The 17692-nt window shown below is 31.7% G+C and overlaps 2 protein-coding genes across 2 annotated transcripts; both read right to left on the bottom strand.

The window, feature by feature from the left end:
- Positions 1-6185: 6185 nt before the first annotated feature.
- Positions 6186-10145, bottom strand: LOC125828418 (calmodulin-2/4-like). The gene is made up of 2 exons (XM_049507717.1): positions 9918-10145; positions 6186-6416 (listed from the first exon to the last, which is right to left on the bottom strand). The coding sequence occupies exons 1-2, from the start codon at positions 10143-10145 to the stop codon at positions 6303-6305; spliced, it is 342 nt and encodes a 113-aa protein (XP_049363674.1). The 3' UTR covers positions 6186-6302.
- Positions 6186-16440, bottom strand: LOC125828417 (calmodulin). Its single transcript, XM_049507716.1, has 3 exons — positions 16274-16440; positions 13286-13641; positions 6186-6320 (listed from the first exon to the last, which is right to left on the bottom strand). The coding sequence occupies exons 1-3, from the start codon at positions 16347-16349 to the stop codon at positions 6303-6305; spliced, it is 450 nt and encodes a 149-aa protein (XP_049363673.1). The 5' UTR covers positions 16350-16440; the 3' UTR covers positions 6186-6302.
- Positions 16441-17692: the final 1252 nt, after the last annotated feature.

Genomic DNA, 17692 nt, shown 5'->3' with positions numbered 1-17692 from the left:
TTTTTAATACACTAAACCAAACAATGCATAACAACATAAGAAATAATCTTAGAATAGCTAATACAAACATTATTAGTACATTATATATTCATCATCATTCTTATATATCCCTACCAAATGTTTCCTATGGATTTGATGGCAGATTCAGAATCCATAAACTTTAAAACCTAACTCTATCTCTTATGTTAATTATATAATAAAGGAAAAATATTTAAATATGCCATCGAACTTTGAAAAAAAAGGCTTATTTATGTCATCCGTTAAAAAATTGGCTCATCCATGCCATTTTCGTTTGAGAATTAAAAGTTCTTCCATGTCATTATTTGTTAACTGAAAATAGTTTCGGTTTTGCAAAATCATTTTTTTGCACGTGGTAAATTATCATTCGGTCATGTTATTAATTTTTTTAAAAATAAAGGGAAAAAGCTCAAATATGCCATTGAACTTTGAATAAAGCTTCAGTTATGTCATCCATTAAAAATTTGACTCATCTATGCTATTTCAGTTAACTAAATGGCATGAATGAGTTTTTTTCTCAAATGAAAATAGCATAGATGAGTCAAACTTTTAACATATGACATTAATAAGTTTTAACTCAAAGTCCAATAGCATATTTAATTTGAGTCTTTTCCTTACAATAAATTATATATGAGAGGGTTATTATTTGAATGGTAAAATCATATTCCAGTAAAAAAATATCTCGACATAAATTTAATCGTTCTTAACAATAGCCTTCTGATATCTATTAGTAAGCTTTAGCATTAGTCTAAACTAATGGAGGCCAAGGAGATGCCGAGCTGAGAGAAGATGAGGTATGTTGAAGGATGTTAATGATATAATCATTGAAACTTGTTATTTTCCCGAAGAAAGCGTAACAATGATTTTATTCCACAATGTAATTAGTTCCAAATTCCATCTTGACCCATAGTAAATTTGATAGCAACTAAAATGAAATAGAGAAATCAGTGTTTGTTATTATTCTCAAGTCTATGTAGAAATCTTGCTATAGAAATTTCAAAGAAAGCTATACCACACAATTTAATTTCAATTTAATGAAAAATTCCAAAGCTTGCAAAAGAAAAAATAGGAAAATAAATAAATTATGGAAACTGTTTTTTTAGTTCAAGAACCAACAAATCCTTACACTTGATTTAGACATTTATTTATGTGGATCTATTTCTTATTCTGAAGGGAGACTTATTTATAAAGAAAAAAAATAACTTTATTGGATCGATAAATGATTTAGTCAAGCATTTTTAAGTAGCGTGTTTGTTTTGGTATAACGGTAAGATATTGAATTGTTGAGGGACCTTATTGGACGTGATATTAGAATGAAACATGGCCTTCTTTTTTTTTAGTTTCATTCGATTTTAAATATCGACAATATGACGTTGATTAATCTAGATTTTCGCCGTGTGAGATACATTAAAGGTGTAAGCACCAAGTTTTTGACGCAGTGTTCCTCCAAATAACTTTTTTATTGCACCTAAAAGTATTAATGTTGTGGAAATATTAATGAAAGTTACTTAACACACAAATTTTTTTCACTTCGAATTTTCATATTGAAATAAATAAATTACGAATTTTATCATCAAAAGAATAAGGAAAAAGCAATAGTCGAGCAAGGCATGTTGTTGCCTTAATTCGTATCAAAGGGAAAATCACCTAGGTATACTATATCAGTAAAATATTTACCATCTATAGCAGTAACTTTTTTCTCTTGAAATATATCAATATTAGGAGAATGTAAGAGAAATCTTAGGAATAGGATCTATATTCATTAAAACTTTAGCTATCAATAACTTATATTTTAAATTAATATTCACATATTTTGAAACTATTTAGTCCTTACACGAGGTCGAGTTTTGGCAGAGAAATTTCAAATGAAAGTTACTTAACAATATATGTATAGGCACATATTTGTTTGACTAACTCCAAATTGGATGCAGTTTATCAATTTATTTGTGAAATTTATATCAAATTAGGAGGAAAATAAGGAAAAATATATTTTGTGTTTGAAAGAAGTTAATATTCCACATTGAAAGGAAGAATTTAAGGGAGGGGAAAAGGAAGAGATGAGGGAACCGAAATCAGTGGTGACGTTATTAATTTCTTTCCACTTTTTTGTTTTACTAATTCCTTTATTTTCCTTCTGCATTTTTAATAAGTTAATTGTTCTCAACTATAAGATATATAATTCCCTGCCACCATTTCATTAAATTAAAAGAAACCTTCATTTTATTTCAAATTTTTTTTTAAAAAAAGAGAGGATATAATAATAAAATTATGCAAAAAAGGAGTACGCGGCATCTTTCTTTAACTTGGCATCGGTATTTTTCTTTCTTTTTTTCAACTAAAAATATTGATTACAATTAAATACACACCCTATGTTAGTTTCTTCCCTTAAATTTCTTTTATTCATTCCTTTATGATTAGAATTAACAGTTGCACGCCAAAGAAGCTAGAGTTTTAAAGAGTGCTTATTCTTCGAGACCCATGTATGACTGTCAAGGCTTATCAGTTATAAGTTTATACACAATATTAATTTCTCTCAACTTTTTTTTAAAAAAAATAATTCTAATTATTTTTTATTTATATATAACAATTAGAAAATTCAAAAATTATTTCTTAATTATTCATCTATTTTTCAAATTTAGAAAGTCCAAAAGTCATTATCATTAATTTAGTGATTTAATCATCATTTATTATGCAATAAATAATATTATATAATAATTTTTATTTATATATAGAGTAAGCATAAAAAATTTTCTGCAATATTACGATATCCAAAATATTTTGAAGATCAAAAGGTTGATAACAATATAATTACTAATACAAATATAATTATTATTCATGAAAAAATTCACGAATAACTTGAAAACATGATTAACTGAAATAATTGAAAGATCAATACAACGAAAGAAGAGGGAAAAACTAAAAAATAGAACAAGAAGATAAAGAGACAGAACAAAAAAAATCAGATTTAGAAAACCAAATAAACTTGGCTAATTAAGACGGTAACTATGAATTAATTTTAGTTAGGGAAGAAAGAGGACTCAACTTTCATTTGCTATATTTTACTATAATTATAATTATATTTAAAAATATATCTATTAATTACTTAATTAAGTTATCATGTTTATCTTAAAAATTACTTGATGGTGTAGAAAAACTTAAACTCTTATTTGAATAGATTATATAGCAAGTTTCAAACAGTTGGTTCTAATGTTTTCTTGAAACATCATATAAAGAAATTTATATTTTTTGAAAATTAATTTATATTAGAATTATTGTTATTGTTTTTAAATGATGCGTTTTGTTACTGTGTGAAGCGCGATCAAGTTAACTAGTTTCGAATAAAAGTGAAAAGTCTTTCAAATAAAATGAATAATTTACACAAATATAATATGTACTACTTATATAATTATAATATTAGAGAGAGTGGAAGCTAAGGAGTAGTCAATTCAAAGTTTGAATTATTGGAGCAGACTTGGCAGTAACTGAAAGTCCACTTTGCATGGACATGAGCCACCTTCCACAAAAAATGAACACTTTCTTTTCCGTGAAAATCTAGCTACGATTTTTAAGTCGTTTTTGTTTGATCATAAATTTTAAAAATTTGAATTTATGTTTAAAAATATATTTAATTTAGTCATGATTTTTTTTTTATAATAAAGTGAAAAGGAAATGATTGTTACTGTAAACTCAATAATAATGGTGATTCAAATATTATTAATCCACATGTATATTTTACATATTATTATTACATCCATCTTCCGTATTATAAGTGGATTACATTTGAATGGTTAAATCAAATTTTGTACCAAATGTATTAACTTGATTTATAGTCACCTCCTTTCTTTACTTTAATCAGCCCACTTCAAACAACGATTGGTGCTATTGCTTTTTTGATTACTTAATTTTATAAATAACTATTTAAAGATATTTCTTTAGAAGATAAAGCAAAAAAAAAAAAAACCTAAAATAATATAATTTTTTTTATAAAAAAATAATAATCATTCAGACCCGAATAGAGATTTTTTTCAAATAAAAATTCCACCTTGAACTATAGTAAATTTGATAGCAACTGAAAAGAAATATGTAAATTAATGTTTGTTATCCCAAGTCAATGCATAAGTTTTGCTATAGAAATTTCAAAGAAAGCACTTAAAAAGTAGAGAAATATCATTCTCAAATATTAGACACGACTAAGTCATATGACAGAGTGTATTTTTGGTATGATTATAAGATATTGACTTGTTTTCCTCATATTTAGAATGAGAAGTGACTTTTTCTATATATAAAAAAATTGATTTCTCATTCGATTTTCGATATCCACATTAGGGTCCCGATTAATTGGATTCTCTCGGCGTAAGGCCTATTAAAGGGGGAAACAACACCAAGTTTTTGCATGGAGTGTCCCTCCAAATATCTTTTTTCTTGCACCAAGAAGTATTCATGCAGTTTTTGAATTAACAAGTAATTGCAATGAGTCTTGTTGTGGAAATTTCAATGAAAACTACTTGACAGTTGACACACATCCCTTTCACTTTGAATTTTCATATTGAAATACTTACGAATTTTATTATCAAAAAGAGAGAGGAAAGGGGAAAAGTCAAGTAAGGACTGCTGCCTCTATATCAAATCATCAATCAATTCCAAGTTCACAAAATGTTGTCATTCTCAAATCAATGCACACAGTCTTTCCAAGAAAATGTCAATTTGATGAAAAAGTTCAAAAGTTTGCAAAAGAAAAATAGATAAAAACAAAACAAAGCAAATTGCGTTTTGGTTCAAGAACCAGCAAATCCTTACGAGTGATTTAGATTTTAGACATTTATTTATGTGGATCTATTTCTTATTTTGAAGAGAGAAATCTTAGGAATATGATCTATTTTTCATTAAAATTTTGGATATCTAAAACCTATATTTTAAAATTAATGTTCACATGTTTTGAAACTAAATAGTGAAACAAAATTTCCAACTCCTTGCACCATGAAACTTTCAAATGAAAGTTACTTGAAAATCATATCCTTTTCACTTTAATTTTTCATTTTGATGTGCCTACAACTTACTCTTTACTCTAAATTCCATGGACTTAGAAAACTTGAGTTGCTTAGTATAAAGACTCTAGTAGAGGCAATTTGAACATTAATGTAAATAAAGACGTGACACATATTACTTCAGATTTACTCGCCTGTTTCTGCTATATTTTGGGGTCAATCTATTAGGAATTAGTTTGATTACTTCATATTTACACAATATACAAACTAACTAAATTTCCACATGATGAACTTGCAGGCTTAAAAAACTTGAGCATTTTCAGAGAAAAATGAAAGACGATAACGTATATTAAAAGTAAAAAGTAGGGGAAATGGTTCAAAACACCCCTCAACTATTGTCGAAATTGCTATTACACACTCTAACTTTGCATGGGTTCTATAACCCCCCTAGACTATTTTTTAGTGTATTATTAAAGGTATTATCGGCTTGGATGAACAACCGAGTGACCATACGTACAATGAGCGCGTCAGGGTTAAATTAAAACCCATCTCTATTTTCCACATGGCAGTCCACATAACTTTTTATTTTATTTTTTCATTAAATACCCTAGTTTTAGATATCAATTTCATTTTTTTATAAGACATATATACATGTCAATTTTTAATTGGATATTTCTTAATAAGGTAACTTAATTATTAATTATCATTATAACTTAAATGCCAACATTTTTTTTTATTTTACTTTTTGTTTACTTCTTCGTTGAGATTCAGCCATGGCGGAAAACTTGTGCCGACGCCGGCAATGAATAAGTCTCAAGAACTCTTGGCAGTAGAATCATCTCAACGATACCACATATCTCCTTTAGGCGCAACAACTACCATTACTACCAGAATCGCAAGCTCCACCACTATCAAATTTTGATAGTACGAAAACAGATTGTATATAAAACAAAAGATTAAGATTAAAAAAATAATATAAAAACATTAACTATGCATGTGGCAACGCGTGTATATCACCCCCTTAATACATATGTGGGTATGACATATTAAATAGGCATATATTCTATTTTAAATTAGTTCAGAGGTGTCATAGGACCTCCGCAAAGTTGGAGTGTGTAATAGCAATTTCAGCCATAGTTAAGGTGTGCTTTGAACCATTTTCCCTAAAAAATAATAGGAATGAATACACAAGAATCTGAAATATCAACAAAATTAGTCGCGCAAAATAAAAAACATAAAATCCTCAATTGTCACAAGGTTCAAAATAACCGAATTTAGGTAAGTTGAGTTGATCAGTTCTCACTTGGCCATCATGACCTTGACAAACTCGTCATAGTTGATCTGTCCATCACCATCCACGTCAGCTTCACGAATCATCTCGTCAACCTCTTCATCTGTAAGCTTCTCGCCTAGGTTTGTCGTAGCTCAGCTGCAGAAATGAAGCCATTCTGATCCTTGTCAAACACTCTGAAAGCTTCCTTGAGTTCCTCTTCAGAATCAGTGTCTTTCATCTTCCGAGCCATCAAGTTAAGGAACTCGGGGAAGTCAATGGTTCCATTTCCATCAGCATCAACTTCATTGATCATGTCTTGAAGGTCAGCCTCAGTTGGATTTTGTCCCAACGAATGCGTCACGGTTCCAAGTTCCTTAGTGGTGATGCAACCTGTGGAAAAATTTGGCAATAATTACAAAAAATGTATTGATATTGTGTTACAAATCTTACAACAGTACTTAAAAAGGATTTTTCTTTTTCTTAACTTATTCATTCAACCGGAAAAGTTCTAGACAAGCACAAATTTTGTAAGATATTGTACCAAATCTTCCGTATTATAAGTGGATTACATTTGAATGGTTAGATCAAATTTTGTACCAATACAATGTATTAACTTGATTTATAGTCACCTCCTTTCTTTACTTTAATCAGCCCACTTCAAACAACTATTGGTGTTATTGCTTTTTTGTTCCTTTCTTTTTTGATTACTTAATTTTATAAATAACTATTTAAACAAATTTCTTTAGAAGATAAAGCAAAAAAAAAAAAAAACCTAGAATAATCTAATTTTTTATATTAAAAAAAAAATCATTCAAACCCGAATAGAGATATTTTTCAAATAAAAATTCCACCTTCACCTATAGTAAATTTGATAGCAACTGAAAAGAAATATGGAAATTAATATTTGTTATCCCAAGTCAATGCTCAAGTCTTGCTATAAAAATTTCAAAGAAAGCACTTAAAAAGTAGAGAAATATCATTCTCAAATATTAGACACGACTAAGTCATATGACAGAGTGTATTTTTGGTATAATTATAAGATATTGACTTGTTTACCTCATATTTAGAATGAGAAGTGACTTTTTCTATATAAAAAAAAATTTGATTTGTCATTCGATTTTCGATATCCACATTAGGGTTCTGATTAATCTGGATTTTCTGAGCATAAGTCTTGTTAAAGGGGGTTGGGGGGGTGGGGTGGGGTAGGGGGGGAATAACACCAAATTTGGGCATGGAGTGTCCCTTCAATTATCTTTTTTCTTGCACCTAGAAGTATTAATACAGTTCTTTGAATTATCAAGTAATTGCAATGAGTCTTGCTGTGGAAATTTCAATGAAAACTACTTGACACACAAATCCCTTTCACTTTGAATTTTCATATTAAAATAAATTACTTACGAATTTTATTATCAAAAAGAGAGGAAAGGGAAAAGTCAAGTATGGAGTGCTGCCTCCATATCAAATCACCAATCAATTCCAAGTTCACAAAATGTTGTCATTCTCAAATCAATGCACAAAGTCTTTTCAAGAAAATGTCAATTTGATGAAAAAGTTCAAAGTGCAAAAAAAATAAATAGATAAAAACAAAACAAAGCAAATTGCGTTTTGGTTCAAGAACCAGCAAATCCTTACGATTGATTTAGATTTTAGACATTTATTTATGTGAATCTATTTCTTATTTTGAAGAGAGAAATCTTAGGAATATGATTTGTTTTTCATTAAAATTTGTATATCTAAAACCTATATTTTTAAAATTAATGTTCACATGTTTTGAAACTAAATAGTGATACAAAATTTCCAACTCCTTGCACCATGAAAATTTCAAATGAAAGTTACTTGACAATCATATCCTTTTCACTTTAATATTTCATTTTGATGTGACTACAACTTACTCTAAATTCCATGGACTTAGAAAACGTTAGTTGATTAGTATAAGGAGAAATGGTCTGGTAAACCCTTATACTTGTATCAATTTGTATTCTGAACCCTTTTACTTACACATTTGTCATCTGAATCCTTAAACTCAATTAAAATGAGACTTTTAAGCTCTTCCAACCAAGTGTGTAGCTCACTCTCCTTTATATAATTGACATGTCATATCCACGTCATATATATTAATGCCACATCATAACTATTTTTAAAAATTATTAACCAAAATTATTTAATAAAATGTAAAATAATAACATTATTATTGGCATTTCTAATTCTCCCTATTTCACGACCAAAAGAAAACCATCGCCGGCGTCGTGCCATTTTTGTCGGCGAAATCACATATACTTTCTCCCTCACCTGTCTTCATCTCTGTCGCACACCATCACTATTTTTCTTTCCTCCTCCAATCTCCACAGTAACAACAACCTAAGCCACGGTACAACCAGATTTGGCCACGACACAACTAGATCTGGCCAAACTTTTTGTAATCCAACACCGACTACTATTTCCACACCCCAAATTGCTTACAAATACAATTTCACACCAACCTCTGCCGTGAAACTCGTCGAAATCTACCCATTATTGTTTCTCCCTTTCCCACTGTTTCATGGCCCAAATCGTCGCCGCCGTCGCTATTGTTGCCGGTGAAACCACTCATATTGTTTCCTTTACCTGCCTTCATCTCCACCACACGTCACGACCATTTTCGCTGTCATGATTAGATCCTCGCACCCTCACCCACCTCGTTTCCCCTCCGTTGACCAGCCGCGCATCTCTCTCACTCCACTATGTATCAATGGTGTCCGGCAATCGCACCACTAGTGCCGCTGTCTCCCTCCGTCGGTGAATTAGTTGACTCAAGGAGGTGCCCAAGATAATCTAAATAAATAAAAATAGATTGTGGAAAAAAAGAAAAAAAAGGGTTGGGCAGGGGATGACTATGGCTGAAAAGGAGGTGTAATGGGTAAAGAAGGAGTTTTTTAATTAATGGTTTAAAAATATTTAAAAAATTATTTTTTAAAATAATTTTTAATATTTTTTTAAAGTAAAAATGCTCCTCACACGCCTTAATAGGCGTGTAGTTAGTTACACACTTTTGCCAACTTAGACATCCTAATGCCACATAAGCCTGATCAATGGTTAGAGAGATCTGTTAAATTGTGTTTTATTGAGTTTAAGGGTCCAGATGACAAAGGTATAAGTAGAAGGGTTCAGAATACAAACTCATACAAGTATAAGGGTCCACCAGACCATTTCGCCTAAAGACTTTAGTAGAGGCAATTTGATCATTAATGTAAACAAAGATGTGACACATATTAATTCAGATTTACTCGTTTAGTTTGATTACTTCATATTTACACAATATACAAACTAACTAAATTTTCACATAAGGAACTTGCAGGCATAAAAAACTTGAGCATTTTCAGAGAAAAATGGAAGACGATAATGTATATTAGAAGTAAAAAATAACAGGAATGAATACACAAGAATCTGAAATATCAACAAAATTAGTCGCGCAAAATAAAAAACATAAAATCCTCAATTGTCATAAGGTTCAAAATAACTGAATTTAGGTAAGTTGAGTTGATCAGTTCTCACTTGGCCATCATGACCTTGACGAACTCGTCATAGTTGATCTGTCCATCACCATCCACGTCAGCTTCATGAATCATCTCGTCAACCTCTTCATCTGTAAGTTTCTCGCCTAGGTTTGTCATGACATGGCGTAGCTCAGCTGCAGAAATGAATCCATTCTGATCCTTGTCAAACACTCTGAAAGCTTCCTTGAGCTCCTCCTCAGAATTAGTGTCTTTCATCTTCCCAGCCGTCAAGTTAAGGAACTCGGGGAAGTCAATGGTTCCATTTCCATCAGCATCAACTTCATTGATCATGTCTTGAAGCTCAGCCTCAGTTGGATTTTGTCCCAACAACCGCATCACAGTTCCAAGCTCCTCAGTAGTGATGCAACCTATAGAAAGATTTGGCAATAGTTACAAAAAATGTATTGCTATTGTGTTACAAATCTTACAACAGTACTTAAAAAGGAAAAACAGGGAAAATCTACCAGAAAAGTTCTAGACAAGCACGAAACAACGAGAATAGCTGAACAAAACTAACACATCATTAACCGCATCCATGACTTAAAATTATAAAATATATAGGAAAAAAGGGAAAATCTTTTCAATGGGAGGACAGACCAAATTTTATTTTCATCAAGCCCATGCGAAGGGTTTGGTTAAGATATGCTAGATTTCACCAAGTATACAAATGGAACCTAACCATACATGTCCTCTAATTATATCTTCTAAATTGTCCCCACAATCAATCCATCTTTCCCCCTCCAAAAGGAGATTTTAGTAGAAAACCAAATATGATACTCAAGCTAAGGGTCAAATTGGTAGTTTTTCTTACATCTCCCCCTCCTGGAAATCAGGTTCGTCCGTAATCTGTTTCAACCAAAAGATGTAGTCATTCCAACCAAAAGCGGTCAGGTTTAGGTGTTACAACTAAATTCGCTTATATAATACTACCAAGTCTGAAACTTTCTAAGGACATATTTATCCGCTAGTTGGTAAGAAAAGCAAACATAAGTATATATATACTTTCTTTTGAGAAAAAGTAACTGTAACATAAGTAAATATGCTCGATTGGTAGAAAAGCCTGAGTCAGCACCAGAATAATGAACTAACTGCTGTAGCACCCAATGATGTGGCTAAGTGGTCAATAACATGGGTTGCACACCATGAGGTCTTAGGTTAAATTCCCAACAGAGACAAAACACTAGGTGATTTCTTCCCATCTGTTCTAGCCTTGGTCGATAGGGGTACCCGATACTTGTTGACGGTGGGAGGTGGCAAGTATACTTGGTCGGCCTACGTGGCACTATCTTGTGGGCCCAGGGCGTGTTGACTATTTTTTCAAAGATAGTGCCACGTAGGCCGAAAAGGGGTAGGAAATTATATATAAAATAAGTTTAGGGGGATAATAAGACCTTAGTAAAGGTTAGGTGTGTCTCAGGGATTTCGAGCATAGGCTGGGGGGTACTTATGCATTTTCCCATAAAAAAAAATTCCTCCAAATATATCAATATTAGGAGAATCTAAGAGAAATCTTTGGAATAGGATATATATTCATTAAAACTTTGCATATCAGTAACTTATATTTTAAATTAATATTCACATATTTTAAAACTATTTAGTCCTTACACGAGGTCGAGTCTTGCCATAGAAATTTCAAATGGAAGTTACTTAACAATACATGTATAGGCACATATTTGTTTGACTAACTCCAAATTGGATGCAGTAGTATTAATTTAGTCATGATTTTTTTTTCTAATAAAGTGAAAAGGAAATAATTGTTACAGTAAACTCAATAATAATGGTGATTCAAATATTATTAATCCACATACATATTTTACATATCATTATTACATCCATCTTCCGTATTATAAGTGGATTACATCCGAATGGTTAAATCAAATTTTGTACCAAATATATTAACGTGATTTATAGTAACCTTCTTTCTTTACTTTAATCATCCCACTTCAAACAACAATTGGTGCTATTTGTCATGTCCCGCCACTTCGCACGGAACATTGGTGAAAAGCTAAGTCCGTGACATATTGTTTTTTGGTTCCTTCTCTTTTGATTACTTAATTTTATGAATAACTATTTAAAGAAATTTCTTTAAAAGATAAAGAAAAAAAAATGAACATAAAATAATCTAATTTTTTTTATAAAAAAAATCATTCAGACCCGAATAGAAATTTTTTTTTTTCAAATAAAAATTCCACCTTGACCTATAGTAAATTTGATAGCAACTGAAAAGAAATATGGAAATTAATGTTTGTCATCCTCCAGTCCATACACAAGTCTTGCTATAGAATTTTCAAAGAAAGCCACATCACACAAATTGATTCAATTTAATGAAAAATTCCAAAGTTTGCAAAAGAAAAAAATAGATCAAAACAAAGTGTGTTTTGGTTCAAGAAGGATTTACGCTTGATTTAGACATTTATTGGTATAATACATTAATATGCTTTTTAACTTGGTCTTAGCTATATTCATGCCCTCCAACTTTTGGTCTGCATAAATAGACACTTAAACTTATATAAAGTTGAACAAATAGATACACACATCCAATGTGGCATCGACAATTTTCATCTTATGTGGTGTCTTATGTGTATTATGTCACATAAGGATGCAAATGTCTACTTGTTCAACTTCATATAAGTTGAAGTGCTTACTTGTGCACATCTAAAATTGGAGGACATAAATGTGAAATGAAGCCAAATTGAAGGACACATTTATGTATTATGCCAACATTTATTTATGTGGATCTATTTCTTATTTTGAAGGGAGAATCTAAGAGAAATCTTAGGAATATGATCTATTTTCATTTGGAAGTTTGAGTAAATCTATTTTCTTTATAGTAGATATATGAAGTTTAATAAATCTATTTTCATTAAAACTTTGGTTATCGATATCCTACAATTTTTAAATTAATATTCACATATTTAAAAACTACATAGTGAAACAAAATTTTCAAGTCCTTGCACAAGTCTTGCCATGGAAATTTCAAATGAAAGTTACAAAATAATCATATCCTTTTCATTTTGATGTGATTACAACTTACTCTTTACTCTAAATTCCATGGACTTAGAAGACTTGAGTTGATTAGTATAAAGACTTTAGTAGAGGCAATTTGATCATTAATGTAAACAAAGATGTGACACATATTACTTTAGATTTGCTCGTCTGTTTCAAAATAAGTGATATTTTTAGTTTAATTACTTCATATTTACCTTCTATAGGATAAACACAATACAAAAACTAACTGTATTTCAACATGGTGATCTTGCAGGTTAAAAAAAACTTGAGCATTTCAGAGAAAATTGGAAGACGATCAACGTATATTAGAAGTAAAAAATAACGAGAACGAATACACAAGAATCTGAAATATCAACAAAATTAGTCGCATAAAATAAAAAAAACATAAAATCCTCAATTGTCATAAGGTTCAAAATAACTGAATTTAGGTAAGTTGAGTTGATCAGTTCTCACTTGGCCATCATGACCTTGACGAACTCGTCATAGTTGATCTGTCCATCACCATCCACGTCAGCTTCACGAATCATCTCGTCAACCTCTTCATCTGTAAGCTTCTCGCCTAGGTTTGTCATGACATGGCGTAGCTCAGCTGCAGAAATGAATCCATTCTGATCCTTGTCAAACACTCTGAAAGCTTCCTTGAGCTCCTCCTCAGAATCAGTGTCTTTCATCTTCCGAGCCATCAAGTTAAGGAACTCGGGGAAGTCAATGGTTCCATTTCCATCAGCATCAACTTCATTGATCATGTCTTGAAGCTCAGCCTCAGTTGGATTTTGGCCCAACGAACGCATCACGGTTCCAAGTTCCTTAGTGGTGATGCAACCTGTAGAAAAATTTGGCAATAAATTACAAAAAATGTATTGATAGTGTTACAAATCTTACAACAGTACTTAAAAAGGTTTTTTCTTTTTCTTAACTTATTCATTCTACCCGCGGAAAAGTTCTAGACAAGCACAAAACAACGAGAATAGCTGAACAAAACTAACACATCATTAACCGCATCCATGACTTAAAATTATAAAATATATAGGAAAACAGGGAAAATCTTTCAATGCGAGGACAGACCAAATTTTATTTTCATCGAGCCCATGCAAAGGGTTTGGTTAAGATACACCAGATTCCACCAAGTATACAAATGGAACCTAACCATACATGTCCTCCGATTATATCTTCTAAATCATCCCCACTATCAATCCATCCTTCCCCTCCAAACGGGGATTGTAGTAGAAAACCAAAAAATATGATACTCAAGCTAAGGGTCAAATTGGTAGTCATTCCGTAATCTGTTTCAACCAAAAGATGCAGTCATTCCAACCAAAAGCAGCTGATCAGGTTTAGGAGTTCGGACTAAATTCGCTTATATAATACTACCAAGCCTGAAATTTTCTAAGGACATATTTATCAGCTAGTTGGTAAGAAAAGCAAACAAAGTATATATATACTTTATTTTGAGAAAAAGTAACTGTAACATAAGTAAATATACTCGATTGATAGAAAAGCTTGAGTCTGCACCAGAATAGTGAACTAACTGCTGTAGCACCCAATGATGTGGCTTAGTGGTCAATGATGTGGGTTGAGCACCATGAGGTCTCAGGTTGAATTCCCAACAGAGACAAAACACTAGGTGATTTCTTCCCATCTGTTCTAGCCTAGTTCTAGCCTTGGTCGACAGAGGTACCCGATACTTGTTGACAGTGGAAGGTGGCAAGTATCCCGTGGAATTAGTCAAGGTGCATGAAAGTTGTCCCAGAGACTGCAGACACCACAGTTATATAAATAAAAAAAGAACTAACTGCTGTATAGATATAAATATAGATAGGGAACATCAGTAATGTCTCAGGAAAAGTGACTTTGCCCAAAATGTCTGAAGATGGTTCTAGTCGGACCATATTTTCTTTACCATATGAGTAAAAATTTTCCCAAAAAGACTAGCATAAACTTTCTTACAAGCTAAAGCATTGTAGGGGAATCATACAATCCCGTTACGAACGAGTTACCCCATTGAACAAAATTGATTATACCCATCATTAAGCAAAACAAAGAAAAAATCAAGAATCAACAGTAGAAATCATAGCCAAGAAACACATAAGAGGGATTCAACCTTTCTAAGAAATGTGAACTGATTTGAGCCAAATACCATTTCAACAGCTTCATTCTGATGCAACCCTCAAATAAGTTCCCCATTTGTCAAAACCAAATCAACCCTCAAGTTGCCAGGTACAATCAATCAAACAAGTTAACAATATCAACAAATACTTAACCTGCTGACCAACTTCACAAAGGTCAATCTGACATCTAATTATACAACAAGTTGAAGTAAAACCAGGTTCAAAATCAAATCTTTATCGGCATCTCAAGTTCAAACCTGTCACAGCCAAAAGCCTAGTGTTTTAAGTGGATAAGAGTAAATGTGCGAGCTCATTATCTACCAAGTTTCAAACCGTGCACCAGTTGGTTTCAGGGATATCTTGGTTATCAAAAAAATCAAATCTTTATCAAATATATTCCACCAACAACATAGAAAGACCATCTCCATGCACCACGAAGTGTAAGTTTTCCACCTAGTGACACAAATTATCACCATCCTCACCACAAAAAGATGCTAGATCTTGGCAGTGGATGTTTTCATATGATCCCTTTTCATTAGTAAAATTGGTGAATTAAGCAAAGATACAGAAAGAGAGGGACTTGAACCCATCCACTACCTCCCTTTGAACTATATAATATTGAATGAAACAATCTATCCAAATGTCTCTATGTGTACTTGGAGTACATTCTACCCCCAGACCTCACCTTTTTTTTTTATAACCGTGGTGTCTAGACCAACTTTCACACATCTCGACTAATTCTATGGATACCTACCACCTACCACCTCCCACCAGCAACATGTACCGGATATCTCTATCCACCAAGGCTAGGACTGGTGGAGAGAAATCACCTAGTATCATCACTTGCCTGGGTATGTTGTTGTAATTCTCCATATGATAAGTTTGCACTCATTTTCAAGAAGGATAACAATGGTTTCAAATATATTCCAAACTCATTCACTCAACAATATTGGATCCATTTGTCCTCACTCAACATCAAATCAATCATAGATCACAAATAAGTCAATAAATAGCAACACTAAATGTGGATCTAGCCCTTCGAATCACGTTAAACCAAATCCATTTCTTTAACCTCAACCAATTACAACTACACATATATATATGATAGACAGCAATCAGCAATCAGCAATCACTCCGACCCATTGACTCTAAAGTCTTGGATCAAAATTTTAGGCATGACCCAGAAAGAACAAACACATAAATATGATAAAAACAACAAAAAATCCAAGATTTATCCATTTGGGTGTCTTCAGAGCGATTAAAGATTCAATTTTTCTTCAAAAAAATGAAAATAAATTTTTGGGTGTATGAAAAAAAGAATGGAAAGAATAGTCATGAAGAGCTTACCATCTCCATCTTTGTCGAAAAGGCTGAAGGCTTCCTTGAACTCAGAGATCTGATCATCTGTAAGCTGATCCGCCATGGAAGTTGAAAATGAGAGAAAAATGGGACAAAAGATGAGAAGAAGAAAAATAAAAAATGAAGAAGTGAGTGTCAACTTGGAAATATGGAATGGGGGGGTGCGGGGTTGGGTGGGGTGTGCATATGATGTTTTTTTATAATCATAATTTCCGTAATAATTTATGTGTACCTTGATTAAATATATATGATCTTTCACTAATACAAATATTTAAGATGATGATGATGATAATAATAATAATAATAATAATATGCAAGTTAGCATGCACCCTACTTAACTATTTTGCGATATATAATATTAATACTCCTTAAATCTCAATTTCTATGATCTTTTGCTAATTTTGTTTTAAAGAGTTATTATATATTTTTGTATTTAAAAATATTTTATTTTTAATAAAATAATTTATATAATAAAAGTATTTATGATTTGTTTTGAGTTATTCTTAATGTTTTTTTAATCTTTGACCCCTAAGTAGTGGAGACTTTATGCTTAAACCATTATGGAGAAACTTGCCAAAAAGAGAACAAGAATTTGCATTATTAAATTGTCTATATAGTTGCTACAAAATTGTAGTAGTCAAAATAGTACACTTATCTCTTATTATTTCTACTTTCTTCTCAATTTACTTAGCTATTATTTTCTTTGGACACTACGGTACATTAAATATCTCGTATTCATATAAAATTCATAGAAGAATTGCACATTTAAAAGGTCTTTTCAGCACCAAAGGGTGTGGTGAAAAGATAGGGAGCTAAAATCTGTGTTTTCCATAAATCGAGTCGGTTAAAGTGTACCGCAATAATCTCACAAATATAATTTGGAGAGAATAGAGTATACACAAACCTTAGCCTACCTCACGGAAGTGAAGAAGTTGTTTCCAAAAGACCCTCGGGTCAAAAACAACAACACTAGAAACAGTAAAATACCATATTCATGATTGGATCGTTGAATTAGGTTTGGGCTTTACCCGGGGAAAGTTTTGGGCTCATACATTTGGGCCCAAGGTAATCTGTATTTGACCAAAAAACTCAGCCCAACACCCTGACACATTGCATGAGTGGTAAATTTTTGCAAGTTTAGCCAAATCGAAATATACATGTGCTTTTGAAAATATTTATGAAAAAGAGCATAAATAACTGCTTTTGATGTCGTCATTTAATTAATAATCATCTTATAATTATTTCTTTTGCACGTTTTCACGATATAGTTAAAAAGTCCTATATGAAACTCGATAACTTTAGACATTTGCGTATGAACGTATAATGCTATGAAGGCTAAGCATCATGTATCTACGCTTGATCATTTTTTTTATTGTAATACCTATAAAAATTAATTAAACTTTTCGT

The sequence above is a fragment of the Solanum verrucosum genome, unplaced genomic scaffold, assembly GCF_900185275.1.
Source record: "Solanum verrucosum unplaced genomic scaffold, falcon-dt-bn FXZP01000273.1, whole genome shotgun sequence".
In the NCBI taxonomy this organism is placed as follows: Eukaryota; Viridiplantae; Streptophyta; class Magnoliopsida; order Solanales; family Solanaceae; genus Solanum; species Solanum verrucosum.
Note: the sequence above shows the minus strand (reverse complement) of the source record. Positions and strands in the feature narration are given on the sequence as shown.